This window comes from Lagenorhynchus albirostris, chromosome 5 (assembly GCF_949774975.1).
Source record: "Lagenorhynchus albirostris chromosome 5, mLagAlb1.1, whole genome shotgun sequence".
In the NCBI taxonomy this organism is placed as follows: domain Eukaryota; kingdom Metazoa; phylum Chordata; class Mammalia; order Artiodactyla; family Delphinidae; genus Lagenorhynchus; species Lagenorhynchus albirostris.
In genome coordinates this window covers 73,991,126-74,009,603 of record NC_083099.1, presented here as the reverse complement: position 1 = coordinate 74,009,603, position 18,478 = coordinate 73,991,126, and the positions used below count along the sequence as shown (strand labels likewise).

Genomic DNA, 18,478 nt, shown 5'->3' with positions numbered 1-18,478 from the left:
TGTCTTTCTATCCAACCTGGTGTCATAACGCCTCTGAGCCTCAGTTTCATTATCTGTAATGTGGGAATAAAGACAGCATTTACCTCAAAAGAGTAATTGTAAGGTTTAAATGAGATAAGGAACATGCAGCAATTCCTACAGCACCTGGTGCATGAATGCTCAATATACATTAGCTACTGTTGCTATGATTTTATTATTTTATCATTCATGCAACCAATTCTAAGGAGCACTTAGTATGTGTGAGGTCCTGTGCTGGGAACTTAGGGGTACTATGCTTGGCCTTAAATAGGTTTAAATCTACTTGGAGAGAGAAGAGAAATCACCAATCAATAAAATAGTTCAGAAGCATGCAATTTGGCGGTTTTTCAGAATCTGTCAAAATGCCCAGAAATCTCACTCAGTAACTCTGCCTCTTAAATACACCCTCCCCCACTCCCCATTTACTGCATCTTCGGGGGTTGTGGGAGGGGTGCTGTTTGGCTGGATGAGCCTGTCATCAGGATGCTGTGGGCTGGGCTTTGGGAAGCCCACATGGGCCTTGTCTGGACTTCCCGGCTAGCCCTCCCTTCCACACTCCAAGCCAACAGCACCAAGACAGTCAAGGCCTCAGCGCTGACTTCCATCTTCAGGGGGACAGAGCCAGCGTTCCAGCCAGATTCTGAGGGAGAGGGGGTTGCTGACCAGGGGGTTTTGCCAGGAGGACCAAGGATTTTGTCTCTAAAAGGCTCCTTAGGAGGGATGGAGGGTGAGGGCGGGCTGGGGGCAAGGGGCGGCCAGAGGCATTTGTGGGAGGGAGGAAGGAGGGGCCACACCTACCGACAGGGAGGAGTAGGAACCAGGGAACTCAACCAGCCAGCCGAGGGGATCAAATTCCTCTGCGGTGAACTCTGAGATAGGAGCTTGTGGGCACGGAGGCCTGAGAAGGGAGAGAGCCAGAGGGGAAGACCCAGCCACTCTACCTACCCACAGCCCAGTCCCGCAGGCAGCAGAGCCGGCAGGAGCCACCTTCCCCGGGGCCCACGCCTGCCTGTCCCTCCTGGGTCCTCAGTGCCTGCCGGGAAGGAAAGCCGGAGAGAAAAAGGAGACAATGGAGCCAGACAGGACTCAGATAAAGCTTGATCCCAGGTGAGTGAGGGAGGCAAGCCCCGAGCCAGGAGCCGGTTGCTAAGCAGCAGGGGCCCCTCTCACTCTGACCTGTCCCTACCTCCCTCTCAGGGCCCTTTGGTTCCCAGCACACAGAATGACCCAGGACTAATAATGGTCTGGCTATCCCACAAGGTCCTCAGGGACACTGTGGGGTAGGGCGAGTGTATGACCCTTCAGAGCCTTGGCTTTGGCCACCAACCAGGGAGAGAAAGATCCCAGAGGTGGGGGCAATGGGGGGCATGCACAGAGCTCTGACCAGCTGGAGATCCATTCCTGGTACTAAGGGTCCACTCTTTCTCTGGGACCCTGCTGTTTCTCCCTAGCCAACCTTTGGGCTTCTGCCCTAACGGAAGTGGAGAAAATGAACTATGGGCTTTTTGAGCACTGCAGCCAGACCTACCCATGGCCTAGGTAGCAGCCTGCCCTACACAGTGACCCAGGCCAATTCTTCATTCCCTCTAAGAGTCAGGGCCTTGAGGGGAGATGGACAAGCTCCCTGAACCCAGGAGTATTTGAGGGAATGTCAGGTTGCTGGTGTTCCTTCTGCTACCCTCCCCGTCCCCAGGTCCCCATATTCTGAACACACGCTGGTGTCTCTCCAGGTACACGGCAGATCTTCTGGAGGTACTGAAAACCAATTACAGCATTCCCTCTGCCTGCTTCTCTCACCCTCCCACAGCAGCCCAACTTCTGAGAGGTGAGTCAGGGACCCTCTGTAGAGGGAACTGTAAGGAGGGAAAAACTGAACATCCCGGGGGAAGTCAGAAAAGCTGAGAGGAGCTGAGGAAAGGTGGTCCTGAGCTAGCCAGCCTGGAGGGCCTGGGAGGATGACTGGCCCAGTGTCTGTCTGTCATGGTAAAAACCTGGGAGAAGAACAACTCCTAGAGGAGACAAAAGGCCAAAAGAGAGGCGCGACAACATGGCCCACAGACAAAGCTGCATATTGGGCCTCCCCAGCTCAAATTGGGGACAGTGGTCTGGGGCATTTTTCAGACCCCAGGGCCACCCAGGGACTCAAGCTGGTGCCCAAAGCCCCATAGAATGCCCTTGAGGTGTGCGCAACATCCTCCTCAGGAGAGGGTCTGTACGATTCTAGTGGGATGGTTATTATGAATAATGTTCTGAAAATTTAGGTGAACCTGTAAAAGTATTCTGACAGTGTTGGCCAACTAGATCCTATTACTGAATTGCTTTTGAAAGTGAAAGGCAGATGATGGGACTCTGTTTATTCCTTGGACACGTAAAACAGGACAATCAAATGATCCTAGCATCTTGAAAAGCAAATGTGGCTCCCATCCACATTTTATTTGGTTTCCCTACTGCGTGACAACACACCAGTATTGTCAACCAGAGGCAATTTTGTCCCACTGGAGACTTTTGACAATGTCTGGAGGCAGTTTCAGTTGCCACAGCTAGAGGGTGCTACCGGCATCTAGTGGATAGAGGTCAGGGATGTTGCCCTGGAAACAAAGGAAAGTCCCCAGGACAAGGAATTATCTGGGCCAATGTGTCAATAGTGCTGAGATTGGGAAATCCTTCCTTACACAATGAAAATGGATCTCACATTGCTTTGCTACAAAATGTGCAAATAGAAGCACCAGGGATGTTCAAAGCAGGGAGACCATTCTGAGCCTGGTAGTCTGGAGAGCTGCCTTGTCCCCAAGTGGAACTGTTGGAGTGGGTAGCAGTTGGAAAGTGGAGAGCCGGTGGTGGGCACGGCTGGGGTTGGGGTGGAGATAGAAGGTGCAGGCAGGTTCTCCAGACACTGAGGAGCTGGATCTGGCAAGAGTCAAGGTTACAGGTGGGGAAGCAGGGGACAATTGAGAGGGCTGGGCAGGTAAGGTGGGGCCTGATGAGTGTCAGGCAGAGGAGTTGTACTTTATCCCGCAGACAGAAGGAGCGGACAAGGGCTCTGAGTTTGGGAGGGGCTGGATAGTGTTTCAGGATCATTAATCAGCAATCAAGATAGACTTTGGGGAAGAAGAGCCTTGAGAATCAGGGGTATAAATTGGAGGTTATTGCCCCAGCCCAGCAGGAAGGGCAAAACCTGAGCCATATCAGTGTCAGGGAAAGGAAAAGAAGATTGGAAAATACAGGCAATCCAAAGAAAGAGCAGGCAATCTGGTAAATATTTAGACAAGGTAAGTGAAGGAAAAAGAAACTCTAAATGATGACTCCGAGAATCTGGACAGTGGTGATGACACTGACAGAAATAGGAGAGTCAGGAAGAGGTGCCCATTGAAGGATGTGGTGAAACCCCTTCCTCCTTCATTTATAAACTCTGTTATTCCTTAAATTAAATGCCATTTAAGAAAGAACTATTCTGGAAGAACTATTGAAACTTTCAATAATCTGTTTTTGAAATGCCTGTGATATGATTGCAGTTATAATCCCTACACAATTATTTTTTTAATGGACTGATCCAAACATTTATTTGTGGGAGTCAAGGACCAAGAAAAGCCAAGACAATTTTGATAAAGAGTAAGGAAGGTATGTGCCCTACCAGATATTAAGGGTTATATATCAAGACTAGAGTAATTAAAGCAATAATGTAATAACTGCAACCACACAACTCAGATTGGGACTTGAATCCACTGTCTTTTTTTTTTTTCCTTTAAAAAAAAATTTATGTATTTTTGGCCGCACTGAGCGGCATGTCACATCTTAGTTTCCCAACCAGAGGTCAAACCCATGCACCCTGCAGTGGAAGAGAGGACTCTTAACCACTGGACCTCCAGGGAAGTTCCCCACTGTCTTTTCATTGAAATCACATGCCTGGTCTCAGGACTTACTGAAGCCCAGGTTCTTTATGCTTCTGCACAGAAGAAATTCAGTGAACGGCAAAGTGATAGGTAAGAAGTAGATTTATTTACAGAGCTACACACTCCATAGACAGAGTGTGACACATCTCAGAAGGCGAGAGGCCCTGAAATATGGGGTGATTAGTTTTTGTGAGCTGGGTAATTTCATAGGCTAACTAATGGGAGGATTATTCCAACTATTTTGGGGAAGGGGCAGAGATTTCCAGGAATTGGGGCACTGCTCATTTTTTGTCCTTTTATGGTTGGCCTCCAAACTGTCATAGCACCTGTGGATGTGCCATTTAGCATATGCTAATATATTACAATCTGTGTATAATGAGGCTCAAGGTCCACTGGAAGTTGAATCTTCCACTATCCTGGACCTGGTTGTTTCTAACCAGTTTATGTCACATCCTCAAGAGCTATGGTTTTTAGAGGTTGTGTCCTTCCCCCTTCCCTCCTGTTTCACAAGGGGCCTGACAAGCAGAAAAATGAAATAAAATAGAGGGTCTAGAAATAGACCCATGGCCACTTGGGGACTTGCTATATGAAAGGATGGTATACACATCAGTGGGACAGGATGGACTCTTTGAGGAGTGATGCTGGACAATTGCCTGTCCCTATGGCAAGTAAATAAACATGAAAATAACTCCAATATAGCTTTAATCCAGATAGATTAAGTACCTAAATGTAAATGCAAACATTTTTACAAAAGAAAATATGGAAAGATATCCTTATAGTTGGAAGCAGAGAATAATTTCTAAAATAAAACACAAGAAAGCACAAATGATCTTGAAGATTGACTACATAAAGCAAACAAAATTCTGTACAACTAAAAACACTATAAACAATGTTAAAAGCCAAACCAAAGACTGGGAGAAGATATTTTCAAGCCTTATAACCAACAAAGGATGATTAGTCAGTATAAGAAAAATTACCCAATAAAAATTAGATAGAATAGATGATCATACAATTCATACTAGAAGAGGAAACCCAAATGGTCAATAAAGGTACAAAAAGATTATCTGTTTTGTTAGGAATTAGGGAACCTCAAGTTAAACAATGAAATAACATTTCACTACTCTCTCAAAGATGAAAATTGAAAGTCTGATAATCCCAAGTGATGGTGAATTTAAGGTGAACTGTGAACTCTCATAGACTGCTGGTGGGAGTACAAATTGGTATAACCACTTTGAAGAGTAATTAGATACCTTTAACACTGAAGATTCTCATCTCCTACAACCCAGCAATTCTAAGTGTTTGAACAGAGGAACTCTCCTGTACATGCCAAGGAGACACATTTAAGAATGCTTATGGTAGCATTTGTTTGTCACAATGAAAATAATAACAACCATGAAAGCAATGTTGAGTGGAAAAGCATTTCACAGGATAATACCATTTATATAGATTTTTTTAGTGCAAAGCAATATAATATGTTGAGTATGTACATATATTGTAAAAAATTAAAACATACAGGAAAAGATACACCTCAACTTCAGAATAGTAGTTAGCCCTGGGAGGTGAGGTAGGGAAGTGAGAAGGATCCAGGAGGTATATACAGGGGCCTTCAAGTACATCTGTAATGTTTTATTTTTCTAAGAATAACTTTTGAAGCAAAGTTGGCAATATCATAACACTCTTTAAAATGGATTATGGATATATTAATATTTGCTCTATTACTATATTTATTTTTTAAATCTCTATAATTTTAAAAATAATTTTTGACAGGCTGTGATGAAATGTTAGATGAAAAAAACAGAATGCAAAATTTTACAGTATGATTGCAGTAATACAATATGTATGAACTTTAACCAGGATGCTTTTTTTTTTTAACATCTTTATTGGAGTATAATTGCTTTACAATGGTGTGTTAGTTTCTGCTTTATAACAAAGTGAATCAGTTATACATATAACAGGATGCTTTTTTAAACCTAGTTTTTACTGAGCAAATACTACATTCCATGCTAAGAGGTTTAATTGGAGGATAAACAACCTGCCCAAGATTATAGAGCAAGGAGTAAATGGAATATTACTTTGAATTCAGAGCCTATGCTCTTAACTTCCATGGAAATATATTATGCAAAAATGAAAATAATTTTTGGTTAGGAACTAGCTAGGATTATGGTGATACTCTTTTTTCAAAGTTTTAATGTTCTTATATTGTTTTCATTATTTAAAAAAGTAATCTTCACTGTTACAGATACAGTGGGAAATTTGCTAGTGCTAAAGGTATAATTGTATTCAAACAGGTGAGTTAGACAAGCATTTCCCAAAACGTGTTCTTTGGAATACTAATCCCAAGGAGTGCTCCATGAAAACAGAGCCTGTAGAAAAATAAGTTTTGCAAAATCTATATTCTGTAACCTCCTTTTGGAAATTAACAATATAAATCAGATTTAAAACTTGGTATACTCCACAGGAAAGAAACATGTTTAACCTTGTTTAAAGTGTTTCCAAAGATCCTTGTGCCACTGGATACTTTTGTTCCAGAACTTTTGTTCTGTTAAGATGCAGAAAAAAAAAAGATAGAGGACAATCTTCCAAGAAGATAGATGAATTTGAAGTAGAGTAGTGGTGTCGGGCTATGTATGCTAAGGAAGTTCTCTCTCATACTTTTGTGTTATGGAAGTGGATACAAGAGTCAATAGATGCTGCAAGTATGAACACCAAAGCCAGCAGATACAAGAAACTGCAAAAGCACTTCCATATTGAAGAGTTGGAATATGGCTCACCTCCACCTTCATCAACTTAAGCAACCTTAGGGCTGCACTTGATCATTTATATCACTCCACATTTCCTTCCATAGCTATGTGAACACACACCAAGAGTCAACATGTGTAATGGTGAAGAGAATGGACTTAGGGTCAGGAACCCCTGGGTTTAAATCCCAGCTCCATCACTTCCAGGCTGTGTGACCATGGGTGAGGTGCTCAACTACCTAAGCCTAGTTTCCTGAATAAAACCTATAAAATGGAGATGACAATAAGAATTCTCATGGGGTCATTTCTTTCATTCAACAAATAGTTACAGTTACTGTTCCATGCACTTGGAGATAGAACAGAAAACAAGCCTGACAAAATCCCTGCCTTCACAGAGTTTATACTACCATCACTCCGATGGGGATAGACAACAAACAAGTAAATAAATATGTAAATAACCTAACTGTTGGGGGCAGCTTGGGGGAGAGGAGGTAACACCACACTGGATGCTCAAGGGAGGCTGGCTGAGGAGGGGGGTTTGAGCAGAGAGCTCAGTGATAGGAAGGAGCCCGCCACAGGGAGCTCAGGGAGGAAAGACGAACAGACAGAAGCCAAGTACCATAAGGTTCTGGAGGTGGAAACAGCTCAGGTGGTTGTTGGGAGGCTGAGGAGTGGTAGGGAAATCCTAAACCTCAATAAACAGAAGAGGCGAGAGGGAGCGATTGAGTTTGGAGAACACAGGGTACAGGAGAGGATGAGGAATCAGTAGAGGAGACCTAGGGTCAGAGACCAGGAGAGGAATCAGGAGAACTGTGGTTCTGGGGGTCAAGGGGAGGGAGATTTTCAAGGAGGGGGAACAGTCAAGGACAGTGAACACTTGTTGGCTTCTGGAAGGGCTGTTTCCACTCTCAGCTCTCAGTGAGCTGATGAGGACAAGAGTCAAGTAGGGGGTGGGGGAATCCCACAAGGAGAAGCCTGCAGCGGTATGCCCCTTCCCAACAATGGATGTTGGTTTTTAGAAATCTACTGAATTAATTTTGGTTTCTGCCTATCTGGACTTTATATTTTATCTGTATTTTTTTTAACTAAACATTTCTATTGTAAAAATAATTCAATGAAGTCAGTACGAAAATAGAGAAAAGTGAAAAGAGGAACAGTCATGTATGGTCCCACCACTCAAGACCAGCACTGCAAATATCGTAGCATAAGTTCTGTTTTCTATGCTTTTATTTAACATTAGTGGAAATCATACTATACTACAATTTTATGTCCTGTTTTTATAAGCATGATATCATATGAATTTTTTCACGTCATTCTATGTTTGGCAAAGTATGTGTTAAAAAAAACTTTTTGTTATAATATACGTATTCACTATAGAATAATTGGAAAAGAAAGAGGACAAAAGCCACCCACAGTATCATCACTCAAAGACAGCATTGTTAATTAATTTCTAGGCTTTTTTCTAGGCAATGATTTTTTAATGTTTTTATTTTATCAAAGTAACACATGAACATGTGTTAAAATTTTAAATAGTACAAAAAGGCTACTAAAGAAAATCAACTATCCCCTGCCCTATTTATTCTCATTTCTTTTTTCTTTAAAAAAATTTTTTTTTGGCCATGCCACACGGCGTGCAGGATCTTAGTTCCCTGACCAGGGATCAAACCCGCACCCTCTGCAGTGGAAGAACAGAGCCTTAACCACTGGACCGCCAGGGAAGTCCTCCTTTTTTAGCTGATGATTCATCCTCCTTTTTTAGATGATGATTATTCTGATAGTTACCTTCAAATTACCATTATTTCCTGTGGTATCAATTTTGGACATTATCTGTAGCTGCCTCTATAATACATGAAAGTTTAATTCACTTAGTGCCAAACTTCTTCCACTCTTTCCACATAGTTATGTCAATATTTTTAGTTGGTTATCTGTATAGCTGTATATACTATACCTATATTTTATTTCTTATTCTGCCAACTATGGACAGTACTTCTTCACTTTCCATTTTATATGATAAAGATATTAGGGCCCCACTCTTACCATCAACTCTTTTCTACCTTTCTCTCCCCAAATCCTTTAAACATGGTTATAATTTTACCACGCTACTTATTTTTATTTTTTATTTTTATTTATTTATTGGCCACACCACGCAGCTTGCAGGATCTTAGTTCCCCTACCAGGGACTGAACCCAGGCCACTGGCAGTGAAAGTACCAGGTCCTAACCACTGGACTGTCAGGGAAATTCCCTTTGCTAATTTTGCATTCTGCTTTGTTCACATAAAGATTTGTTTGTTTTAGTCATAAATTACATACAGTAAAGGACAATGATTTTTATTTTTATTATTTTTGGCTGCACTGGGTCTTCGTTGCTGTGCGCAGGCTTTCTCTAGTTGCGGTGAGCGGGGGCTACTCTTCGTTGTGGTGTGCAGGCTTCTCATTGCGGTGGCTTGTCTTGTTGCGGAGCACAGGCTCTAGGCGTGCGGGCTTCAGTAGTTGTGGCTTGCGGGCTCTACAGTGCAGGCTCAGTAGTTGTGGCGCACGGGCTTAGTTGCTCCGCGGCAATGTGGGATCTTCCTGGACCAGGGATCAAACCCGTGTCCCCTGATTTGGCAGGCGGATTCTTAACCACTGCACCACCAGGGAAGCCCATATCTGTATTCTTGTTGAAGAACATGTGGACTGTTTCCAGTTTTGGCCATTATGAACAATGCTGCTCTGAACATTCTTTTGGTGATTAAGGCACTCATTTCTATCAAATATGTTTCCGTGAGTGGAATTCTTGTGTCGCAGGGTAGGTGTATGTTAAGCTTTAATAGATACTACCAAACTGTTTTCTAAAGTGGTGGCACCACTCCCAATAGCAATGTGTGAGAGTTCCAATTGTTCCTCATCCTCACCAGCACTTAGAATCATCGGTCAAAGGATGATTAAAATTAAAAGCAATTCTAGCCCTTTTGGTGGGTATATAATGGCACCTCACATTTGTATTTCCCCAGTGACTATTAATATTTAGCACCTTTTTATGCTTCTTGAACATTTGGATATCTTCTGTAGAAAAGTTACTGTTTAGGTCTTTTTCACTTTTAAAAATTGTGTTCTTTTTCTTTCTGATAGGAATTCTTTATATATTATGGATACGAGTCTTTTGTTGGGTATTTGTATTGCAAATATCTTCTCTCGGTCTGAGCATGCCCTTTCATTGTCTTAATGGTTTTCTTTGTCAAATGGAAATTCTTAATTTTAAGGAAGTCCAGTTTATCAATTTTTTTTCTTTATGATTGGTGCTTTTGTGTCCTATTTTAACAGGGCGAGAGAGAGTCATGGGCATATACACACTAACAAACGCAGTAAGGTAGATAGCTAGTGGGAAGCAGCTGCATGGCACAGGGATATTGGCTCGGTGCTTTGTGACAGCCTGGAGGGGTGGGATGGGGAGGGTGGGAGGGAGGGAGACGCAACAGGGAAGACATATGGGAACATATGTTTATGTATGACTGATTCACTTTGTTATAAAGCAGAAACTAACACACCATTGTAAAGCAATTATACCCCAATAAAGATGTAAAAAAAAAATAATAAAATAAAAAAAAAATAAATTAAAAAAAAAAAAAAGCAAAAAAAAAAAAAATAAAAAAATAAAAGGATCTTTGCCTATCTCAAAGTCATTAAGGTATACTTCTCTGTTTTCTTCTAAAAACTTTATCGTTGGGCTTCCCTGGTGGCGCAGTGGTTGAGAGTACGCCTGCCGAGGCAGGGTACACGGGTTCGTACCCCGGTCCGGGAAGATCCCACATGCTGCGGAGCGGCTGGGCCTGTGAGCCATGGCCGCTGAGCCTGCGCATCCGGAGCCTGTGCTCCGCAACGGGAGAGGCCACGGCAGTGAGAGGCCCGCGTACCACAAAAAAAACAAAAAACAAAAAAAACTTTATTGTTTTAACTTTCACATTTAGGTATTTTTGTATGATGTGAGGGAGGGGTCAGTGTTCTTTTTTATCACTTTGCATATTAAACGAGATGCAATTAACCCAGCACTTTCTCAAAAAGAATCCTTTCCCCCTGAATTGTAGTGAAGACTTTGTCATAAATCTGATGACCATAAATGTGTGGATCTGTTAATAAGTTTTTCTGTTTTTTAAAACAGTGTTAACACATTTTTTAAATATTAGTACATAGTCTTTGCAAAAATTTTTTTATGGTATGCACAAATTTTTCACACCTGCATAATATTCTATTGAGTAGTTTACATAATAATTTCAGTATTGTTGGACATTTACGTTTTTTAAAATGTAGGGCTATATATTACTGTTATTTTGCTCTTCTCTGGCTGCTAGGCAGGTTGACTATTTTCCCACTTCCTGAACTCTGTATCATTTTCCCATTTGCAAGAGCCTTCTGTTTTTGTTATTTTCTTCATGTAATAAAAATTTTAAACTTGTGTACACATTTATTAAACATGCTTTCCCCCAGTCTGTTTGCTGCCTATATATTTTTTTTAACATTCAGAAGTTTAAACTCTTTATGTCAAATTTGACCATCGTTCTCACTGTGATTTCTTGGATTACACCTAAGCTTAGGTAGGTCTTCCCTCTCCAAAGTCTTGATGCAGATACAATTCTCTCTTTTCTTTTCCTTCTCTCAATTTTCCCTGTTTGATTTTTAAAGGTTTATCTCTTTAATCTATCTGGAATTATTTTGATATATGGAAGGCTTTATGTGTCTCTCATGATAAAACAATCATAATTGTTTTAAATCCACATTTTTATTGTATAAGGGTAAAATTGTGTCAGCCCCCACCCCATGATGTTTATATTTTTAAAGTTTCAAGGAAGGAAGGTAAAGTCTCTTTTTAATAAAGGACTGCAACCAGGTGTTTTTTGGCTTTTGTTTGTTTGTTTTGTTTTGTTTTCTTAATGTTTAAAATTTGCAGAGCCTACTGGAGCAATATCTGTAGAGGTAATTGAGAAAGAGGCAACAGAGTTAAACAGCAACAGCAATGCCAAGCCAGTAATTTGGTCACCCAGAGGGCTGTATCCTAATTAAGTGGAGGCGGGGTGGAGGCAGGAATGGGGAGGAGGGAAGAAAAATAGCACAGTCCTGTCTTTTGAGGCCTGTAATAGAATGGAAAAGCTTACTACTGACTTCAGAAGTACAACTTGGGACCTGGAATCCAAGGGCCACCTTCCCCATGGCAGGTCCTCTGGATTGATCACAGACCTAACTGTGGTCAGAGGTAAAGGGCCTCTTGGCTAAAGTAAACAGAAACAGAGAGAAAAATGTGTGCCCTGAAATAAGAACAACCAGGATCAACATATTTTTTGACAAATTCACCTTTGTCCTGGTTGCTCCTTGTGGTGCCACCAGGTATGACTGACCCAGATGACAACTCAAGTCTTTACTGTGGTATGGTCTCCTTCCTCCCTGTTTTGGTGTCAGCATTAATATCTCGGCCTGAGCTGCCCCCAGTCACCAAAACATAGGGCAGACCAGCCAATGCCTTCCTCATACTTTACTCCCAATGTAATAAGACAGTGGCTTGGACTCTGGCAGTCTTCCCTCAATTCATCTGTCATCTAGCCAGTTAAGTGGCTTAAAGGAAGGAGTCTGCCAACTAGGGAAGAGACTTGGATAAATGAGGGTCCAGGCTTAGTCACTGAGGACACAGAACACTTTGTTTAAAACTAATTGTTGCATTGGTTAGAAAATGTTCAGAAACAAATATTGTGACTCTATTAATGTTTTCCTGTTAGCAATGGTGAGACCAGAGGAGCTTCACTGGTGTTTGTTGAAAAATTGTTTGTTATCCTCTGACCATTATCAGGCGAGCTTGTTTAAAATGTGGATTACTGGGTCCATCCCAGATCTGTTCCAGATCTGTTGAAACAGCATCTATGCGGATAGGGCCTGGACAGCTACTTTTTAACAACTCCTCAAATGACTTCAATAAACACTAAAGAGAGCTACTGGGCCACATTTAATGTAAGACTAAGTGTGAGGCCAACGTGGGTCATATGTCCTTGGAGTCTTTACTCATACCCATTTCTTTTGTTAAAGTCCCTTCCTATGTCCCAGTTTTGTGACATAATTTTTGAAATCAAATTTAAACAGTTCTAAAGTAAACCAAGAGTTATATTCTGCTTTAATTATAATGTTAATTGGTCCTTGTTCTGCTAGCAAAACACCTGACACTGAAATAGAAAACTGAATAAACCCTGTTGACCTCCTAATTTAGAATTTTTGCTAATTATGTACAAACTTGTTTGGTGTCTATATCCTGGTTCAGATAAGCCTTACCATACCTAGAATTATCTGGTCTAGTCTCTCATGAATGCAGAAGAATGACTATTTCTTAGTCACATGTTGGATACTCTAGATCTAAGAAATAGCCCATCTTCTGCATGAGGGGGCCTAGACCAGGTCATTCTAGATATGGTAAAGCAATTTAGATCCACATGAGGAAGCCCACATCTTCTGCTCCTCAGTCCTGATCTTCAGCTCACTGGAGTCTGCCCTCTCTTTCAACTCTAGCATCGGGCCCTGTGGAAATTTCTCTCACGGTCATCATGACCTTGCTTGCCCTGGGCTCAGTTGCCATCTTCCTGGAGGATGCTGTCTACCTATACAAGAACACTTACTGCCCCATCAAGAGGAAGACTCTGCTCTGGAGCAGCTCTGCGCCTACGGTGAGGGCCCTGTAGCTGCCTTTTGAGAGGGACTGGAGGGGAGGCAGGGTCCATCTTGAGGATTCCTTTAAACTCAACAATTCAAGTTGCCTTCCTCTACCACCTTAGGGTGAGGGTTTTAGTCTGATATCTGCAGTCAGGACCCCATGCCTGGAAGGTCAACAGGCAGTGGGATGGAGCATTTGAAATATCTTAGAGCCACAGAAACAGCTGAAGAACCCTCTCAGCCCACCGGCAGCCTCACTCGCTACTCCCCTGCTACAACATTGCAAGCCTCCTTCTTGGACACACCAACTCCCTGTTCCTCAGAGGGTAGGAGGAAAAGAACCTTTTCCCATGGGGTCATGCTCACTCTACGCTTATGTCATCGGTCTTTTTAACTCGCTCCCACAGCTATTAGATAGGTCTTTGGCATGTTCCCAGGTCATAAAATGGGACTTCTCTTTCCATGTGGTGAGCTCTGTCTGTTTGGGGGGAAGAACAAAGCCCCTGAAGTCCTTTCCTGCCAGATGACATCTGCCTGGGCCATCTCAAGACATCAGATGCTCTAATAACATCTTAAAGATGAACTGACCTACTCTTACCCCAGTGATATAAGTTGAGATAGTCTTCAAAAGAGCCCCCTGACTCAAGGTCACTTTAACTAGTTATTTTTCCAGCTGGTCACTTTGAAGTAATGGTGCCTCGAATGTTTAGGTTTTGCTTCCTTGAGCCCTTCTTGTAAAAGGTGAGCACGAAGCCTCCTTCCTTGCCCTAACCAGCTCCTTGCTCTTCTCCAAGCAGATAGTGTCTGTGTTCTGCTGCTTTGGTCTCTGGATCCCTCGTGCCCTCATGCTCGTGGAAATGGCCATAACCTCGTGAGTGTCCTGCCCTGCCCCCAGCTGAACTGGATATCCTTCTGCGGTCCCCCACTCTGCTCCCCTCAACCCCAGGACTCCAGAGTCCATGTCTTCTTTTATTCCCTATCCCTTCCATAAATCCGTGCAAACCAACTGATCATAAATAGAGCCCTTGAACTTCCAGTTCATCCTCAGGCACCATTTCATTCCCACAGCCTGAAATTGCCCTCTTCCCACCCTGTCCTCTCTCTCACTTCCTCTTGGGTCACACACTCAAAACGCCTAGCCCCTACCTGAGCCCCTCAGGAAGCCCCACCTCTCCCTGGCCCCTTTGCAGTCTGTTTTTCTTTGGCAGGAAGGGCTGTCCTATCAGCTGCTACCACCTCCCCTTCTGTGTACTCTCAGGCCCACCTCTCCCCCAACTCCAGGTTTTATGCGATGTGCTTTTACCTGCTGATGCAGGTCATGGTGGAAGGCTTTGGTGGGAAGGAGGCAGTAGTAAGGACACTGAAGGACACCCCAGTGATGATCCACACAGGCCCCTGCTGCTGCTGCTGCCCCTGCTGCCCACAACTCATGCTCACCAGGTAAGGTGGGAGGGAGAGGCCGCCTGGAAGAACAGGTTAGCCTCTTCCTGCACTCTCCCAAGAGCCTCTGCTGGCTCTCTCAGCCCTGCTTCAAGCCTCATGGAATTAGGCTTTTATGGAACAAACCCAGTGATGAAAGGGCGGGCATCCCGCAGCCAGGGTCCACACACTGGGCACCCACGCAGGGGTAAGGGGAGCAGAGGAAGGAGAACTCCAAAGTTCCCATCACTTAAGCTCACTGTCCCCTACAAACTTTACCACACAGAGCAAACTGGATTTTGGACTATTTACTTTCCCCTTCCGTCTATTTCGGTTAATGAGGTTGGGGTCAACACTCAGTTCTTACTCAAAGGCAGCATTCTGGTCTGAGGGTGAGTGGGAGGCAAGAAGGAGGGTTCCCAACTCTCTCAACATTCTGGCTTCTTCCGAAGTCCCCATCCATTTGACCATGTTGATGTCTATGATGGCGGAGCCCGGTGAGGGAGCTGGAAGGTCTTCTTGGGGTGGGTGGTTTGTGGGTCCATGGTCCTAACCCTCTTCCCACTTCAGGAAAAAGCTTCAGCTGCTGATGTTGGGCCCCTTCCAGTATGCCTTCTTCAAGATAACACTGAGCCTGGTGGGCCTGTTTCTCCTCCCTGATGGCATCTATGACCCAGCAGATGTAAGTCAGGAGTAAGGGGCAGCAGAGGCCAAGATTCATTAAATACCTGTGACTCTAGAAGGAATAGCTGGAGCCAATATCCCCTAATTCAGAGCCCCAGGAATGGGGTAGCCCCAGGGACAGGGTGGCTGTGGAAAAGTAGAGGCTCAGGGACTCTGATGGGGAGAGAAGAAATGGGAAGGGGCCAAGGCTTTGGGGCTTTTTTACCTTTCCCACCATGGGAGAGGGGAAATAAAAGGAGAAAAGGGCTTGCTTCCTCATTGACTACTTTCTGGCCTGCCACCAGATTTCAGAGAAGAGCACAGCTCTATGGATCAACGTTTTCCTTGGTGTGTCCACCCTGTTAGCTCTGTGGACCCTGGGCATCCTTTTTCGTCAAGCCAAGCTGCACCTGGGCGAGCAGAACATAGGAGCCAAATTTGTTCTGTTCCAGGTAACTATACCCTGGGAGAGAAAAGATGGTTAATAATGAGCCACAAATAATAGGGGTTAGGAGCTGAGACTAATAAAGGATAAAAGTGGGTCCGGGAATCTTCTTAAGCCTTAGGTTTCCTATGAGATTTGGAAAAGAATCCCTGCCCTTTCCCAGTTTTTGCTTTCCTGTGCTTTAATAGCTTCCAAGCATTGCTGTAGCAAAATATCACAAACTGGGTGGTTTAAAGCAACAGCAATGTGTTGTCTCACAGTTCTGGAGGCCAGATGTCAGCGGCCCGTGTTCCCTCTGAAAACTGTGGGAGAACCCTTCCTTGACTATTCCTGGCTTCTGATGGTTTGCAGTAATCCTTGGCATCCCTGGCATGTCACATGGCATTCTACCCTCATGTGTCTGTGTCTTGTGTCTCTTTTCTTATAAGGACATCAGTCATATTGGAATAAGGAAGGACCCACCCTACTCCAGTATGACCGCATCTTAACTAATTATGTCCAATTAGTTACCAAAACAATGATGCTTTTTCCAAATAAGGTCACATTCTGAGGTACTAAGGGTTAGGACTTCAATGTATCTTTTTGCAGGACACAATGCAACCCATAACACATGTATTATCAAACCTTAATTTCTTATACCTTTGCTTTTTTCTTTTCTTTACTACCCATTACTTCTAAAAACCTGCAATTCATCACCACCAGAAACATCAGCATTATCACAGCTACAACTATGAAGTGTCTATACCACATACTAGGCACTTTTCATACATTAATTACATTTAAATTCACTATAATCCTCAGAGTCATTATTATTTCTGTTTTACAAATGAGGAAACTGAGATGTTATGGGGCTTGTTCAAAGGCTCATAAGGGATGGGACTGGAATTTAAACCTAGATCTGTCGACTCCCAGACCCACATCTCTTCTTATCACACTGCCTCTTCATCTTCACATCTTTTCTGACAATTCTCTAAAACTCACGTTTGTTTACTTTTTACACTTTCCATTCTCTAAGCCCAGAGACAACCTTTCCACCAAATGCAGTGACTTCTAGCCCAATATTGTTTCCCTTCTCACTTCATTCTTTCTGTCTCCTTGCTGGGCCCTTCTCCTATTCCCAAGGCACAATGACTCCTTTACAGTTAACAGAGTGATTTCACAGAAATTCTCATTTGATCTAAGCAGGTGCCGCTTACAGGCACATAGTAGGTAGAATTGGAGGGTCCAGAGGAAGAGAGAGGACAGAAGAGCCTAAAATAGAGTAAGGGACTGAAGGGGCACAGAAAGGATCTGGGCCCCAGAAGCACTCAGGGTCAGGCTAGCGGGTAAAAGCCCTGTGATTGCCAAGCCTGCCCATGATTATTGTGGGGAAGCCTAGAAAAGCCAAGTCTGCCCTGAAGAGGCTGTGCTTCAGAAAAGTGTACTCAGAGAGGGCAAGTACAAGACACATCTCAAACACAGCAGTGGGCCAGCTGGCCTCAGTGCCAGGGATGCTGAGCCCCTACCCTCACTTCTCTTTTCTCTTCTGCAGGTTCTCCTTATTCTGACTGCCCTGCAGCCATCCATCTTCTCAGTCTTGGCCAACGGTGGGCAGATTGCTTGTTCGCCTCCCTTTTCTTCTAAAATCAGGTCTCAAGGTGAGCACGTAGGAGCTCCTATTCTATTCCAGGAAGGGCAAAAGGGGGAGGTCAGGGAGGAGAGGAACTTAGAACGGAAGTTGGGCCAGCCAATCTCAGAATACTCAGAATGTTCTGCTCAGAATACTGAGAAAGGAACGTGCAAGAAATCTAGCAGAAGCTCTAAGCAGACTATGACCTCTCTGATCACAGAGAGGAGAGCTGCAATCCCACAGCTTGAGGCCAGCCCTGATGGCCAACCCAGGAAGCCATGGGTTCAACCCTCAGCTCCAGGGAGAGCAATGGGTGTGGTTAGGAAGCAGAAGTCATGCTGATGAAACATGCAAAAGAAATGTTTAGTGCTAGCCTCAAATTGCAGGAGGTAGAGGGCCAAGTTCTGGCTCTGGCTCTACTATTAACCTGCTATGTTACCTGTGACAACTTAATATCTCTAGGTCCTGGTTTGAGGACAAATTGGAGAAAGTGTTGTTCAACTCATATGCCAAGGCTGCTAGTGGTATACCACCTCTGTAAGTTAGTATAACCTACATTATATTTTGCCCCATGCTGCAGTGATGAACTGCCACCTCCTCATCCTGGAGACTTTTCTGATAACCGTGCTCACACGAATATACTACCGAAGGAAAGACGACAAGGTTGGATATGAACCTTTCTCTTCTCCAAACCGGGATTTGAACCTCAAAGCTGGAGGTGGATTGCTTGGACAATGAAAGAGACACTGCACTCATTAGATGGGCACAAGATTTCTTTACTGTTCCTCAGCTTTGACCAAATGGGGATGGATTCCATTGTCAGAGCAAGCTGGCTAATGGTATACACTTGACTGTAGACACGAATGTGAACTATGCAATAGGATGAAATTGTTTTGGATCTTGCCTGAGGAAGGTATTTTAAGTTTTATAATAAACAAACAGGATGGAGTTTGATGTTCTACAACTGGGCACACTGCCTCTGTGTGTGCCACTACTAGCCCATAAAGCTTGTATATTAAAAGGTTACTCTGA

The 18,478-nt window shown here is 43.5% G+C and overlaps 1 protein-coding gene across 1 annotated transcript; it reads left to right on the top strand.

The window, feature by feature from the left end:
* Positions 1–1,087: 1,087 nt before the first annotated feature.
* On the top strand, positions 1,088–18,184 carry SLC51A (solute carrier family 51 member A). The gene is made up of 9 exons (XM_060149037.1): positions 1,088–1,125; positions 1,749–1,843; positions 13,170–13,324; positions 14,108–14,181; positions 14,592–14,750; positions 15,300–15,411; positions 15,698–15,844; positions 17,369–17,474; positions 18,027–18,184. The coding sequence occupies exons 1-9, from the start codon at positions 1,088–1,090 to the stop codon at positions 18,182–18,184; spliced, it is 1,044 nt and encodes a 347-aa protein (XP_060005020.1).
* Positions 18,185–18,478: the final 294 nt, after the last annotated feature.